General features: G+C 36.4%; 2 protein-coding genes across 6 annotated transcripts; both read right to left on the bottom strand.

The window, feature by feature from the left end:
• Positions 1 to 170: 170 nt before the first annotated feature.
• On the bottom strand, positions 171 to 9,895 carry LOC129902142 (uncharacterized). Of its 2 annotated transcripts, none has more exons than XM_055977202.1 (16): positions 9,637 to 9,895; positions 9,230 to 9,493; positions 9,033 to 9,130; positions 8,217 to 8,379; positions 8,025 to 8,135; positions 6,348 to 7,286; positions 5,268 to 5,420; positions 5,079 to 5,178; positions 4,898 to 4,992; positions 2,576 to 2,767; positions 2,430 to 2,486; positions 2,277 to 2,348; positions 1,798 to 1,896; positions 933 to 1,064; positions 651 to 824; positions 171 to 548 (listed from the first exon to the last, which is right to left on the bottom strand). In XM_055977202.1, the coding sequence occupies exons 1-16, from the start codon at positions 9,739 to 9,741 to the stop codon at positions 378 to 380; spliced, it is 2,925 nt and encodes a 974-aa protein (XP_055833177.1). In that variant the 5' UTR covers positions 9,742 to 9,895; the 3' UTR covers positions 171 to 377. The 2 variants fall into 2 exon arrangements, with proteins under 2 accessions (XP_055833177.1, XP_055833178.1); XM_055977203.1 differs by having other exon boundaries at positions 5,268 to 5,384.
• A 711-nt stretch (positions 9,896 to 10,606) lies between these two features.
• LOC129902968 (mitogen-activated protein kinase kinase kinase 5-like) lies at positions 10,607 to 15,714 on the bottom strand. Of its 4 annotated transcripts, none has more exons than XM_055978435.1 (11): positions 15,069 to 15,714; positions 13,701 to 14,300; positions 13,534 to 13,621; positions 12,942 to 13,004; positions 12,694 to 12,857; positions 12,434 to 12,509; positions 12,188 to 12,247; positions 11,960 to 12,085; positions 11,512 to 11,733; positions 11,293 to 11,393; positions 10,607 to 11,154 (listed from the first exon to the last, which is right to left on the bottom strand). In XM_055978435.1, exons 1-11 carry the CDS (start codon positions 15,500 to 15,502, stop codon positions 11,025 to 11,027), a joined length of 2,064 nt encoding a protein of 687 aa, XP_055834410.1. In that variant the 5' UTR covers positions 15,503 to 15,714; the 3' UTR covers positions 10,607 to 11,024. The 4 variants fall into 4 exon arrangements, with proteins under 4 accessions (XP_055834410.1, XP_055834407.1, XP_055834408.1 ...); XM_055978432.1 differs by having other exon boundaries at positions 10,607 to 11,134; positions 15,069 to 15,704; XM_055978433.1 differs by having other exon boundaries at positions 10,607 to 11,134; positions 13,701 to 14,294; positions 15,069 to 15,701.
• Between the last annotated feature and the right edge of the window lie 397 nt (positions 15,715 to 16,111).

Here is a 16,111-nt window from a genome sequence, read left to right as displayed (position 1 = left end):
TTGGGCACACGACATATTCAAGTCTTTCCGTGGTAATTAAAGTTACAGGTTCAAATACTGCCACAATCAAAAGCCTAATGTTTAAGTGGATAAGGATAGCGGTACACATGTTCATTATCCATTGAGTTTCGAACCTTGCAACATTGGCCTCGTGGATTTTTTCGTTATCATAAGGAAAAAAGTAAGACCTCTACATGTATTATATAAAGCTACAACAGATATTTGATGCAACAGCATTCTCAACAGTTTCCCTACAATTGCTTCATCCCAACCAGTAGAATATTCTCTCAATTGATAAATGCAAGAAGAGGCTTTTCACTATAAATACTGTACATCGAAAAAGAAAAAACGACAACATTGTCCCTTCAAGTTTTCTTTCAATCTCTTTGGCCTGCAAACAACTTTCCTGATTTGGAAGGGACCGCATTAGAGCCAGGTGCATTTATCAAACTTCCATTATGTGACATATAGAAATGGTTGTAATTGATTCTGGTAACCAGATCTGCCAAATGCGGAAACTGTCCCACGTTGAGCTTGAAAGATAAAATCTGAGATTTTGCAACATAATATTAAGAGCTAATCAAGTCCCCTATATCAACGTAGTTATAACATTGAGATTAGAATCAGAATAAGGGAGAAAAAGAACTTACTCTCATGAGGAAAACTATGCAGTCATCAAACTGCTTCTCGATCCTATTGATTTCCATTTCACACCTTGCCTTGATAGCTGAAACTGCCCCTCCACAGCTAAGAGTTTGCTGTACTGAATAGAAATCCAGAGCTAATCCAAGAATACTGTTGATACGGCTAGCAATCAATGCCCACTGAAAAAAGGAAATTGTTTTCGGTTAATCCATCATGGCTTGATTCTTCATTTCCATGTTTTGGGGAAAGGGGGAAAACAAATAAATAGTGCATCCATGAGAAAATACCAGTTTTTCTGGAACAGCGAAGCACTGCCTTTGAATAGACATCAAGTAAGCCTCGTGTATTTCGATGACTTCATCCAAGGATCTCGCTGCAGCCAAACCTTCACAGAATTCATCCCATGCACTGTGATACACCTACATGGTCACATGGTCGGAGACACTCAAAGAGTCATAAAATGTAGCAACAATTGATTGCAAAGGACAATCTTTTTACTACTATATTTAATGGTATAGTGCAGATAATGAACATAACTTTTTTCTATTTCTAAGAGCTCTGTGAAATCACAATATTATCAAGTATGTCAGAAGCAGCATGTACTAGTCCGAGATAGAGCGTTGATTGATGTTAGAAATTGCATTTACCTTATAATAGGGCTCTAAGCTCTGTTAACAATACACAAAGTAGAAATGCAGTTACATTGATGGCTTAGAACCAATAGTTCATTATCTAATGGATCTTTCCGTTCTAGGAAATATCCCCATTCATAGGTCCGAGATCCACATCTATGAATTGAAAGGTCCGAATGATCAACTCTGCAATCAGTTGTTAGAATCAATAGGTCTTCAAATTGTTCGTTTGAAAAAATTGAAACCCTTCTTGATAGTAGTAATTGTTTATGAGAACAGATAATAATATAAAGGCAAACTATTAATTTCTTCTTTCCAGAAACAAAATCACCATGTTTCAATAATTTTCCATCAAAACCAGTGCCCTATAAACACATTTCTTCACAAATCAAGTGGCAGGGTCTACTGGCATACAAGAAGACACATTATTAAAAAGGCAGCATTCATGAGTCCAAAACGTGCGCCAAGTGTGGCAGAAAATCCACCAAAAAATATACTATCAAAGATAGAGAGAGAATACCCTGTCCATCACATAATGGTGGAAGGCATCCACAAAATGTAGCAGTTTTTGTTCCAGTAACCAATGATGCTTGCGGTTAATAGGAGCGGAGCTTCTGTCCTGGAAGACAAAGTTGCTACAATTTAGTTACTAGAAGACATGAAGTACACCATTGTTAAAGAAATGGACCTTGGGTCTAACTCAACCCCAAAAGATTAGTTAATAAGGTGAGTATAGTCCAAGACCATAAAGCAAACAAACATCCCATCTTTTAATTAATGTCGCACACTTAAGAACCCTCTCGCGTGCCCATACATTGGGTCTAACTCAACTCCAAAAGCTAGTTCATGAGGTGAGAATTGTCCAAGATCATATAAGCAGACGAATAGCTTATCCCTCAAACGATGTGGGATACTTAACCTAATTGTTATTGAAATAGCTAGCAATTGCTATTTGGTTTCCAAATTAACGGTAGTAAAATAAGAAAACATAGAGCATACCTTCCACATCCACCTCCGAGCTTTATCAAGAACAAATTTTGCACGTCTAACCTTCAGTAAGAACCTCATAACCTAAAGAAGACAATAAACTACTGGGCATAACACTCAAATCAATTGCACGTTAAGGGGGAACTACAGCAGTTCATTGGCTACCTGATTATACTTCTTTATTGCTTCTGTATTAGCAATAAGCTCAAGGGGCCAAGGAACCTGTTACATTTCAAAATTAACACAATATGACAAGGTTGTAAGACACCATAAATCAGATAGCCTAAAGCACCACAAAACAAGTAGCATACCTTGTATGTAAACATTAGTGAATCCAGACCATCAATGCCAAAGTTTTGCCCTCGACTCTTGCGAGGTGTCAAAGTTGGAAGAGGCACACCATGCTGGTAATCCTCGATAGTGGCATTATTTCTTGTTACTGACACAACTAATGAATCGGGTGTGCTTAATAGTGTGGCATCAGCAGAGTATCGGATTGATTCCTGAATTATAACAAAGGTTAGTTAAATACAAAGGAGCTTCCTCACTTGCAGACGCAAAGAACTGAAATTAGAGAAGTCAGTAGCAGAAACCAACTTAAAAGTCCAGACAACAGGACGAATAGGAGAGGAAACACCTACAACAATTGGATTCTACAGACGTCAAAGACTGCAGTAGTTTCAGTTCAACCCCTGCTCAACCATTAAAGAAAAGCAAACGGTCTAAGTGATCTTTTATTCTCCTTTTCAGATATTATAAAGAGGTCACTCAGCCCTACTCACACAGTTCTTTTTTCTTGTTCTTTTTGGGATAACGGTGACATTCATATCAGCTCGCGCAACATAGTTCTTTTTCCTGTTTAACACGAATAACATTCTTTCCTTTTCTTGTATATGAGCAGTGCTGCTGTCTTATTGTCGTCATTTGTTGGAACATGCCTTTCTGGTGGAAAACAGGATGTTCGGTAACGATAAACAAGGCAAGGTTTAATTGCATTACTCAATTGAGAGAAAAACCACATATACATAAATAATGATATGATGGGTATTACTCCCTGGGGATTTTCAATGTTCCATATAATCTCCCTGTAGACAAAACATACGTCAAAAGACCCCTTGCGATTTTAAAACTAATGCGATTTAACACGCCGCAGCCTCCCAACTAGGGGGTGTGCGTCAATCGGTTCGGTTTGGTTTTATGTGTTATCGGTTTAGTTTATCGGTTTTTAGTTTTTAAATACGCTAAAACAATAACAAACCAATAAGATATTTTTTATCGGTTTTTGGTCGTTAACGGTTCAATTTTCGATTTACCCAATAAGAAACTGCTCATAAAATAAATATATGGCTTCTCACTTCTCTAACAAGTTGGTGCGTACAGTGAAACAAGCAAATCAGTTGTAAGTCTGTAAATGCTTTGATATACTGAAACAAGAAAGATAATGAGAAATTGCATCAATAAGAGCAAATGTAGTACGAAGGCTACAATTACATGTTACAACCAAAACATAATATGAAATTTCTGATGTTAATCAAATTACAGACGTTTACGAACTTGCAAAAGCTACAATTACAAAGTAAAATTAAAACTAAAACCAAGTAGTCTAACAAGACAATCTTGAACAACTCTTAGTTCTTACTTTAATCTTTAGGTTTTGAGTAAAGACTAAAGCGACCTAGTGTGAAGTAAAAGTACTGTGAAGACTATAGCGTACTGATATAGTGTCTAGTTATGTTAAATTATTACTAATATTTAATATTTAGGAAGGGTAAAATAGTACATTACCACCGTCTTAATGGGTTAACCCAATACTAAAAACCGATACTGAACCGATAACCTGATTATTTTTTTATAAAATCATTAAAAACCCGTTAATCCAATAACCCAATAACATTTTTTTCAGTTCGGTTTATTGGTCGGTTCGATTTTTGCACACCTCTACTCCCAACTAATTCATGAATGTTGCATTGATTTACCTCATTGAAGTATTAAAACCCTTCCATTCCTATGTCTAAACCCTATCTACATTGAAATACTCATCCACTTATCCTTGCTTCTTCAACCTAAAATAACAGAAGTAAAGGTTTTTTAGATAACTCAATCTATGTTAACTATGAAGGGGAGCCTTGGAGTAACTGGTAAAGTTGCTGCCATGTGACCAGGAGGTCACGGGTTCAAGCCTTGGAAACAGCCTCTGGCAGAAATGCAAGGCAAGGCTGCGTACAATAGACCCTTGTGGTCAGGCCCTTCCCCGGATCCCGCGCATAGCGGGAGCTTTAGTGCACCGGGCTGCCCTTTGAATCTATGTTAACTATCAAGTAATCTCGTGCAACTACAAATTATCTATTTCAAGGCAATGTAGTTAATTGAAATTTGTTTCAAAATATTGTCCACTATATTACAGCTTAGTCTATGTTAATTACCAAGTAGTCTAGTGACTAATTATCTAATGATGTTTCGTTGATTGATGTTTGTCTCAATTTATTGTCTATTATATTTGATTATGCATGTAAAATGATACTACCACTAGATGCCATTTTGACAACATAAGAGAAGAATCTTCATAGAAAAGTTCTGCCGACAGAATAGGGAACTAATGAATCAAGGAAAAGGATTGAGTTGACCAATTGGACCTGCAGTGTTGTGTTTAGTTCAAAATCATCATCCAAGCTTTCTCCTTTGTCTAGTTTATTAAAAACCACTGTCAAGAAGTGCTGCAGTAGATCACCTGAAGAAAGCAATATAATAATCCTGTGAAGAATGCCAATGACGATGGACTGCTAACAAGCTAGCTTAATAAAATCCAATGCGGACCTGAGCCTAACAAGTATATAGCACGCAGCACTTCCAGCTCTTCTAGCAGTCTCCATTCAGATAGTAATTTTGACAAAATATTCCTGCCAATACAATCAGCCTGCAGTGTGTAACAAGAGGCAATTGGACATATTAAACCTCAACCATGTAAATATAAAAAAGGTATTTTAGATAACTACGTGCTACTACCTGTTTTTTTATGAAGATAATAAGGCATTCTTGAAGAATAACCGTAGGCAACGGAGTATTCCTGGGTTCAACCTTCCCAATCCAGTTTAAGGTCCTTGAAGGAAGTGTGCTATTTTCCTGAAAAGGAAACACCTCTGATACATGACCATCCTCCTGTTCCAGAAATCATGTTAACTTCTAAATTTCAAACAATGGAATAAAAGCTAGACAATATATACTAGCCAGATGAATTGATATGAACTATTTAGACTGAGTTTACTTAAGAAACATGTGAAAAGCCTAATCTTGACACAGCTGCACTTCCAACTGAAGGTCCACAACAATTGACCAATCTGTTAAATTTCAATAGTGAAACCCCATTCAGTCAATAACACAGAAATGTCTGTTATAACCCATGTCCCATGCTTAGCGCATGGATTGATATCCCAAATGATATTGTGCAGATTCCCAAGGGAAGAAGCAAGAGAAGCATGGTGGAAGATCAAGAATTATGCAATTACATGCTGCGTTCAGAAAACACTGCAAGTCGAAGTCATGCATAGCGAGGATGGTGCTGTAAAATTCAAGAAAAGCTGTAATTTAAAGGTAATGGTGAATTTGATGGCATGCTAAGTACAAACTTCAACCTCGACAATTAAATAATAAGCAGTTTCAATCTGGTTAGAAATGACTTTCTTTATGGAAGAAAATTTTAATCAGTTAAATTAGGGCAGTTGGTCTCAGAATAAGTTATCCACCATTGCTGTAGAGCACTACATCTAATTTTCTACCATAATAAAGTAGGAGCGTGAGAAAACCAAAAAGCACTTGGCTGAACAAGAAAATTTTCAGATGGATTTACAGTTTAGACTACATTATCATATCCATTGTTTCGAAAGTTGTTTTTACAGCTGTAAAGTACTATATATTTATATGATATGACCTGGTATAAGAAGAAACTATTAGGCTAAATAGCAAATCACAGCTAAACGACTTCCTACCCAGCGCCTTAGGAAGTGAGGGTGAGGAATGCTAAGCATGTCAAAAACAAGTTAAACCATTTTTGCTTTTATGATTACTGAGGTTACAAGATATAAGTACCTGAAAAGGAGGAAGAAGAGTTGGAAAGGGGAACAACTCCTCCAGAAAATTAACATCTTCCTTCAATCGATCACGTTCAGATTCACCAAACTGAAAACCGAAGGTATAGTTTGTACTTTTGGTTGCCACGAATGATCCAGCACTTCCATCGAATATTGCCTGCCTTAATCCCTCATCATTAAGAGGGGGTAGGTAAAACTCTCTAGATAAATTCAATGGACCCCAAGCATCCCTATTTGCACGAAGAAAATTTTGGCTAGTAGTTATAGCTGGATTTTCAGGACGGAATCCTAAGGATAGAATATCATTTCCATCTGAAGCTAGCTTATCTCCTTTCACAACAAAGCTATCTACTTCCTCTCCAAGAGAATGACATGAAAGGAGATCAGCTTTTCCTTTCTGAGCCATGGTATCAACCAAGAACTTACACCATTCTTTATCTGAGCATGTCATCTCTTGGAAGCTCTTGTTACTTCTTTCTACTTTTTGCCTTCCAATAAATGATTTAACTAATGGAACAATTTTCTTTTCCTGGAAAAAATATCCAGATATGTGATCCCCATAGCCAATAAGAGCCGATAAAGTGACACAAAAGATCTCTGACAAGCTTAACCCAGCAATACGGCCACTGGCAGATACTGAGGATGTCATAGGAGTATGTTGTACAAGCTGCAATGACTTTCCAGCAGAGATAATATCCCTGGCTATCTCTTTGATAAACAGAGGACACACATCCAAATCTCTCTCATTTGCCTCTTTTTCTTTGGCCAAACCAGACACATCATTAGGCTCTTTTCTACTCACATCGTTTGTCCGCTTTATTGAAAGCAAAGAATCAGTGACACGACCAGTATTCAATTTTGCAGATCTCAGCAGATAGCTCTTATCCCAAAACTCAGACTCCTCAACTGCAATTCGTTTGTTAGCACAAAAGAACATCTGCATAAAAAGCATACAGGCATAAAATTGTCTTAGAGAAATATCAATGTCTAAACATAGGTGTTGCTGAACCGTTTTCTATAAACATAACTATGAAAATCGCTTGGTCACTCTTGTAATATCCCCAAGTCACTCTTTCCATCGTGTGACTCATAAGTTCAATGCACGATAGTCCACACACTAATGAATATCTCATTTTTTCTTATATATTGGAATTAAAATACTCTTTCTCCACTTATCGAGCATCCTGCCACTTCTTAATATAGCATTAAATAGCTTGGTAGCCATCCTACTCCAACCTTCCAAGAGACTTCCAAACCTCTATATCAGGGTATGGATAAGATAATCACAATCATATAAATAAAAGATTTGTTTAATAGTAAAAGCTATATCTCATCAATGATCAATGTGGTACGAGATTTTGCTAAAAAAAGAAGCTTAGATTGATTAGGATACACATATTTGAGGAACAAATCTCCTTATAAGTTGCTATTATAGGAACATCTTCAGTATTCCATTTGCTCTTATACATGTGTGCAGATAAAAAATGACGGGGCATCTACTATCACAAGCCATAACTGAGTTTCACAAGTTTAATGTAAATGTGCCCATTTTCTTTCTTATGATGTTGAAACATGCAGATATAAGCGTGTTCCTGGAAGCTATTATTCTGATCTATGTTGAAAGCTACATGAAATCATCACTATTCCATTAACGCGACCATCAATAGAAACTTACCTCCTCAAATGGATCGTCCAGAATTCCTTCATAAAGCCATGAATCAAGGCCCTCAATGTATGGCAAAAGACTACTAACAAATGCATGTAATATCATCCGGTAAGCATCCTCCTGAAATTATTTACTCCATATAATCAATTCTAAGATGAAAGACTCAGCAAATATGTCCAGTACAGGAAAGCAGTTGCAAACCTCGCCACCTTGCACAAGACAAACTTCAGTCAGCTTCTTATATAAATAATTGAGAATATGCACAGCAATCGCTGTGGCAGAGATAGAAGAATCAGGTTCATCATAAGCTTGTGGAATGGCCCCTTGCACAAGTTGAAACAAAAATTCAGCTCCTGCACACAAACTAAAATAGCATTGATAAATCATGTTAGGAACTTCTATTAATAACCCCTAAAAGAACAGGAAAAAGAACTGTCAGCAAGAACAGTCAAACAAGTAAGCTGTTGAAATTCTTTTGGGTAAGGCATGCAGAAGGGGAGAGCCATTGGACTCTCCCTTGGCATTTCAAAAGGAAAAGGGGCTTCATGAAAACATGTACTAGGAGTTCTCTCTTCAACTCCTAGTAGTTGTAACTTTCCATAGTTGGAAAAAAATTCCTCTTGCCAGCCTTTTGGTTTATCTAATTTTTAGCTTATCATAACTATACTAGACCTCTGTCACAACAAAAACCAACTAAATATCCTCTATCTTTGCTTAGTAACCAGTTTAGCTCTATCATCCCTGGCTCAAATTCCATTTACTTCTATGATGACTACCCTATATAATCTTCATTCTTCCCATCTTCTTTCCATAACTTCTTTCATTTGATAACCTCCTTTTTCTTTATTCTTTTTTAAAGACAAATTGCTGATGCCAGGCAGGGGTATATTTGGACATTTTTCACCTTTTTTTTCTTTTTATTATGCTTAATCGCACTAGCATAACTGAACTACATCATGCTATATTTTTCAAAACTTTCATTTCACAAGGTAATTCATTTGGATTCTATTTACCAACCTTGATAAAGAACTTGACAATCCCAAGAGGGTTGGAGTAGTTAAACTACATGCGTCGACCACCTTCATCTCCTCTTTCAACGCACCATTTCTCAACCACTGCTCCATTTAAAATAGGAAAAAGTTGTCTTCTTTCAATATAAATCAATGCATCCACATACAAACACCCAAAAAGTGCAAATAACAGAAGGTACTTACTGTTAGCCAAGTGGAGATAGAGCAACAAAATGCCCTCAATGTGGGTGGTGGAGAAGGCACAGATTTCTCAACCTTGTGAATTCTACTTTCTACCATCTTTAAACATGTTGCTGCATAAGTGAACTGATTGAGAACATGATAAAGACTAGTATGCGAAAGATGGCTAACATATATCCCACTCCGAACACGAAAACTATGCCCTAATTCATCCCAATACAACATTGTACTCGAAAACCCTTGTAATATTTGCAGCACATTTCGCACCTAAAGAGGAAAAAACACAATGGGGAAAAGGGTAAATTAAAGATGAAGACTTTAAGCAAATTCGAATAAATCAACTAAAACTGAGTCGGCTATATGAATCCTCATAGCATAATATGAAAAGGGTATGAAGAAAATGAACTTACTAAATCAAATTCGTTAGTTCGTAAGGCGGAAATTGGTTTCGCAAAGTGTAAGCCGTCGGAATAGGAAGTGTATAATTTTCCGATTAAACTCTGGGGAGCTTCCATTTTTTCTGTTGACTACAGTTGATAGCATTACAATTTGTGAATGTTTTCATGGATCCATTTCAGTCTGAAGTAATGAACTGCTTCCATATTCCTGCAGGAAATTCTGCCCGCTTTCTGATTCAAAACAAAGGGGCAAAATGAAAAAAAGCAGAAAATTTGGAGGAAAGTGTCTTAATATTCCAAATTTTATTTTTATTTTCATTTGTATTCTATCAGTGTCTTTTTCTTTTTTTAAATGTTTCACTAAATTTGAATTTGAGTCAAAAAAATCTCAATATCTCATATTACGGATGAAAATTTTCAATATCTCATATTGCAGATCAAGAAGTATTTGTCATTCTGTCACAACTCTCTTGTTATAACTAGGGAAAAAATTATTTTCTTAAAAAATAGGCATGAATTAACTACGCTTTGTAATTTCTTAATGACTATGTATCGTATTGTTGTTGGTTAGGGAGTTGTTTATTTTTATTAAAATTAGTATAATTGTGTATGCTGTTTGGTTATAAAATGAGGAAAAGTAATACTCATATTGAATTTAGCATAAATTATATAATGTTTGGTTGATATTTTCTTTTTCCACATAAAATACGGCATTGCTAATATAATATTTGGTTCACATTTTTTCTTTTCTGGATAACTAATACATGTATAAGATATGAGAAAAATTATGTATTATTTTATGTAGAGCAGAAGGTGGAATAATTAATATATGAATAATTAAATCCTACATGACTAATATATGCAAAACTAATATTTGTATTACTAATTCTTATATTACTAATATTTGCATAACTCTTAATAACGAATTAATTGTATCGTACATGCAATTTAAGATGGAAGTACTCCCACAGCTAAAGGAATATGTAATAACTACTGACTTCATAATCAAACTATTGATCTTTGCCCAGTTCAGGCAATCAGCTAAGTCATGTTTACAATCTAAATTACACTAATAACTTCAGAATCATCTTCAATTCTTCATGAATCTGTTCCAAAGATATGTATGTCTTTGATAGCTACAAATACAACATCAATATTACAATAAAGATACGGGAATTGCATCGCATATCTCTCCCACATTTTGACTAATCATCCGACTGAAGTTTTCTGTATCTAATTCTCCTGATCTGTACATGAGTTTTTCCCCTCTTCATTTATTTATGATCTTATACAGAGGTTTGGAATTTCCTTTCCTATGATTCTGTAAGGACTTCTGTTTTCAGGTTCTAGGCGAAAGCTACTAGGAACACTTGAGGGGCTGGCTGCACGTGAACTCGAATTCAGCTCCATTGAAGAAATACAGGGAAGAACTTCAAGTGCAGAACGCGGAGAGTGGTGAGAAGCTGCTCTATATTCACATGTTTCAGGTTGAGTTTGCCGGCAAGTTTCACTGGAAGAGACAGTTTATAACTTGCATAAGATGGACGTGACAGTCAATGGCATAATAGTATCTAGCTGCAACTGTAGATATAATTACGCGAAAGAATAATTTCACATAATAAAATGTTTGGTATATAACAAACATGACAAACACAAGCCAATTATTACCTGCTACATGGTGATTTTGCATGCCTGGCAGATGTTCCTGGTAACAGCAGCTTTTGTTCCTTTTTATGGTTAATTGGGTTCTTAGCACTCTGCAGGATATCCTGAAATGTAACGAATTCAGAGTTTAAAACCATTTGGAAAACAAAATGAGAGAATCTGAAAAATAATACAGAGACGGTAACCATTAATGTTACATCAGTAGCAGCATGTACAACTCACATGTAATTTCATCCCAGAAGAATCCTCTGAGCAACCAGCAACATTGATACTATGCTCAGGGGAACTAGTATTACGTAAAAAAGCATGTTCAAGTAGCGTCATAGCTGATGGCCTGTCTGCAGGTTTCCTCCGAAAGCAGCACTGAAGGAAATCCTTCCCTTCTGATGATAATTTTTCTGGTATAGGTGGTGATTTGTTCAAGACACCGAACATAGCTTGGACCTAATAAAGCCAAATCATGAACATTTAGACACTTACAAGAACCAATTCTAGAAAGCCTGAAAAGTAAGAACATAGCTCTGGCCTTACTGAGATTAAGCCAATCAGTTAGCCTTGCTCATATCTTACCAAGCTATGATGCTACATTGACAACCTAAAATCTCACAAATGTATTTAAGCTTGTAGTTCGATTACATTGTTCTCAAAATGAGATGCTTTAAACACTTACCCAACTGAGTTCGCCCCAAGGGGGCTGTCCAGTAAACATCTCAATAACAGTACAACCCAGGCTCCATATATCAACAGCTAAGGCAAGCTCTGGATTGGCATCTTTGCGCAACACAGCCTGCATTACCTGCATATAAAGTTAAGTCCAGACATTAGTACAAGCCAATAAATAGAGGGGAAAGAAAACTGAAGCCAGGCAGTAGCCGCAAAATAGCTTGAAGATGCCCACCTCTGGAGCCATCCAGTGAGGGCTCCCTTTCAGAGAAAGATTAGTTGCACAGCTTGAAAGCTGGGAAAAAAAGAAACAATATGAAATTACAGCACTAAGGTATGCATGAAAAATAATCGATGAAAGATCCAGCTCATTCATTTTCACTACAGATCAGGATTTACAAGAAAAATACTAAAAACACTAAATTAGAAGGAACAAAGAAAGTAGCATTTTCAGTTTGGCATTAGAATTCTGAAAGCTTACATGTTTTGCTAACCCAAAATCTGCAAGCTTGACAACACCAGATGCATCTACAAGCAAATTTGCTCCCTTAATGTCCCTACTCAGAAAAAATCATTGAAACCAACCATTAGGCCGAGCATTACTGTCAACGAAAAGTTTTTAAAAAAATTGTAAAAGAAAATAGTTTCTTCCTTGCTTATTACAAGGAAAGGCTTTAGTGTTCCGTTAATGAATATGTAAATCAAGTGACATAATCCAGATCAATGTAACCCAGTATCTACCTGTGTATTGTCTTAGTGCTATGCAAGTAAGCCAACCCTGATACAATATGCCTAGTAAAGTTTCGAACTATTGACTCTGTCATAGCTCCACAATGTTCCCGAACATACTTATTAATTGATCCGGGGTGCACATATTCCAAATATATGCAAAAGCGGTCTTCCATCTGGACAACAACAGCATTTATCTTTCAATATTCTAAAGAAATACCTGAACATGGCAAGAGAAATAGAAAGATAGATGTTCTTACTATTTCACTGCCATAATATTGAACAATATTTTGGTGCTTTAACTGCCGGAGAACTCTTATTTCCTACAACAGAAGTAAGGAAGAAAATGAATTGATTTAGAATAGCATAAACAAGTGAAAAACATGTCATAGTCATCGCAATCCAGTACAAAAGCTTCATCCTTTCAGATGTGATAAACTGTGTATAAGCAAGTAGAACAAAAAACTCTGCAATATGAAACCCTCAACTTTTTCCCCAAGCCAGTTAGCAACATTCCGAAAATATTTTTTAGATGATGCAAAGCTTGAAGGAAACTTATGAAGTCAAAGAATATGATCAACAAAAGTAGCTCTATGGATACATTATTGATTTTGCATCTTCAGGCACATGATAGTTAGCTCAAAGGTGGATATAACCTTGACTAATTTGCTAATGCAAGTTAGAGAATCGGGAGATACTATATAATATGCTTAGTAAGTACTTGTTTAAAGCTCACTTCACTTAGCAAAGATTTGACCTTTAAAATATGTTTTCTCTCACCGTGTATCTCAAATAATCGCAGTTTATATACAAGTTTTGATTATGTAGCCTAAGAAGACATGAGGAAGTCACCTGTTCTAGCTGCTTTATACATTCAACAGATTTAGGATCATCAGGAGTAAGATCAACTTCTTTCATTGCACATAAAGCACCGGTTTCACTGTCAAAAGGAAGAAAAACAAAAGAAGCAAATGTTACATTCCTGCCGAGTTACTTACTAAGCAAGCATTATCCCTTACCAGTTAGTAGCTTCATATACACTTCCATATGTACCACGACCTAAAAGCTTCCCCTTTAGCCATTGACCCTTTGTTGGTGATACACATGGTTTATCCATATTGCTGTGGATGGTACATAATTCTGGTTGTCGTGGAACTCCTGGTGGAAGGGGTAGCGGATGCACATTGTTGTTGTTAGCTTCATTCCAACCTAAAGAACTTTCCGGAAGAGATTTATGATGTGAATGCACAGCACCACTTCTGTTATTCCTGACTCTGTTAGCTGAACTTGGTAAAACTGGACTACTTAATGGAGAATGATCAGCGCTATTTATAACCCTTGTGGGTGAAAGTTGGAAAGAGTAAGCCTCTGAAGGTGATGATGAGGCCTGATGCAAGGGAGAATGAAAAAGGTCCTGTGTACTAAACCTTTTTGGGCTTGGGGCTGGGCTTGTAAAACCACTACTTGGGGCACTTCTAGCAGGAACATTCAACCTGAATTCAACACCCTCAGCATTCAGATCCTGAGGGAACCCCCTACGCCGATAAGTTGGAGTAGATGACCTTGGATGCTGAGAACTTTTCACCTCAGTTGGAGATCGATCAAAAGTATCACTGCAACTTACAACAGATTAACATTTCCGCGTTCAGTTTTTGTTCTTACAAAATCATCATAGCTAATTAAACATTTTCCCCAAAAACAAAGTAGCACACTACAAATCATCATTTGATACTAAGGCCAAGCAACCCAAATTCAGAACTGTCACATGTCTTTAATACGACATGTCTGGGAAATCAACTACAAACCAAACCTACATTTTATGGTGAAGCTTATAAAGGTTACTGCAGTTAATCCACAACCCAAAAAAGGAAAAAAAAAATGGTTCATTTATGGTAATGACGTATAAAATGTTACTGCAATCAATCCATCCCAAAAACGATTACTTCAAATTCGAACTAACCACCTACTACTACTACTAAATCTCTTTACATACAGAGTTACCTAAGGTGAAAAGTTTTCATCATCAAAAAGAAAATAACAACGCCTCAATCCCAAACCAATACGAATCGGCTAAACAGTACTTCACTCAGAAAGGTAGCATTTTTTTCTTGGAGCTTAGAACCTATATGTAAGAAATAACTAAAACAATTGATAAATATACTCCCTCCATTTCAATTCGTTTGACTAGTTTTGACTTGACATGACATTTGAAAAAGAAAAAAAACACTTGTAGATCTTATGGTCTTAAATCTGCCAGGTGAAAAGGTTACAATCAAAGAACTAGAAACAGAAAGAGTCATTCATTTTGAAACGGACTAAAAAAGAAAATAAGACGTAAAATTGAAAGTGAGTACTAAACTCTGACCGATTCACTGTTCAGGACTAACCTGGCAAGAGGAGGGCTTAAAAGATCCCTATCAACTCTAACCGGTAAATTGGAGTCAACTGTGTTTTGTTTGGGCAGTGAATTGAGCTCAGGGAGCGGTAACGGCAGTGGCACAGCGGAGGACTTGGAGCAATGACGGACGTGGTGGTGGTGAGACGACCTAGAACCCGACCCGAAATCAGTATAAGAATCAGGGGAAACTGGCAAGGACTTCGAACGCTCATCAATAATCAGTGCCTGAATATTAGGTCTCCGCAAACCAAGATCATCATCACTAACATGCCTCAACTTCCTCTGCCTAGTAAGCTTCCTTCCGCCGCCGTAAATCCGACGGGTATTCGGTGAATCGGTCGGAGAAGTAGCAGAAGAAGAAGAAGAAGAAGAAGAGTGTTGAGAACTTGAAGATAGTGAAAATGCTTTCCATAAAGACGGCATTTTTCATGGCAAATACAGAGAAAGAAAAAAAATGAGATTACCCAGAAATGGGTAGTGGGATTTTAATGAAGCAATGCATTGAAAGAAAACTCCAAGTAGTACGGTATTTTGTCAATGTTTGAATGTTTCTTGAGTGAAAAAAGAAGGATGATTATTATTTGTTGTTGGAAGTCAGAAACACGATTTCTTTGTATTTGTGTAAAGTCAAAATTAGTAGTAAACAATACTCCTTCCTGTTCTGTTTTAATTCATATCATATAGTTGAACTTGTTATGTGATATAATTGAATTTATGACTTATAAAATTGTGAGTTAAAATAAATAATATATTTATATAATTATAAATTATTTACCAACGGAATAATATTTTCTAAGTATAGGCGTGTATATATATATATGAAAGGATTTTCCATGATATTACGAGGTCAAGGTTGACACTTGACAAAATAGAAAAAAAGGAGGAGCATGTTAAAGTTGACAACGCTGAAAAAAACGAGGTGCTGCTGTATATATACCACACCTCTGCTCCCCAGGAACAGTCCCTGTTTCCATTTTCGAAAAAAAAATAAAAAATCCACCCGGTATATATTTTTGTTTGTGTTAAGTAGTG

This window comes from Solanum dulcamara, chromosome 9 (genome assembly GCF_947179165.1).
Source record: "Solanum dulcamara chromosome 9, daSolDulc1.2, whole genome shotgun sequence".
Taxonomy (NCBI): Eukaryota; Viridiplantae; Streptophyta; class Magnoliopsida; order Solanales; family Solanaceae; genus Solanum; species Solanum dulcamara.
The sequence above is the reverse complement of the archived record's forward strand: the minus strand, read 5'-3'. Positions and strand labels throughout refer to the sequence as shown.

What these genes read in the sequence shown, in the direction of transcription:
- LOC129902968 (XM_055978432.1), bottom strand. Translation starts at nt 15,502, where the DNA reads ATGCCGTCTTTATGGAAAGCATTTTCACTATCTTCAAGTTCTCAACAC. An exon ending in TTAAGCCCTCCTCTTGCCAG is followed by an intron (nt 14,301 to 15,068) that starts GTTAGTCCTGAA and finishes ATCTGTTGTAAG; the next exon opens with TTGCAGTGATACTTTTGATC. An exon ending in CTTGGGGCGAACTCAGTTGG is followed by an intron (nt 11,734 to 11,959) that starts GTAAGTGTTTAA and finishes TGGCTTTATTAG; the next exon opens with GTCCAAGCTATGTTCGGTGT.
- LOC129902142 (XM_055977202.1), bottom strand. Translation starts at nt 9,741, where the DNA reads ATGGAAGCTCCCCAGAGTTTAATCGGAAAATTATACACTTCCTATTCC. An exon ending in TTATCTTCATAAAAAAACAG is followed by an intron (nt 5,179 to 5,267) that starts GTAGTAGCACGT and finishes TACACACTGCAG; the next exon opens with GCTGATTGTATTGGCAGGAA. An exon ending in TATATACTTGTTAGGCTCAG is followed by an intron (nt 4,993 to 5,078) that starts GTCCGCATTGGA and finishes TGCTTTCTTCAG; the next exon opens with GTGATCTACTGCAGCACTTC.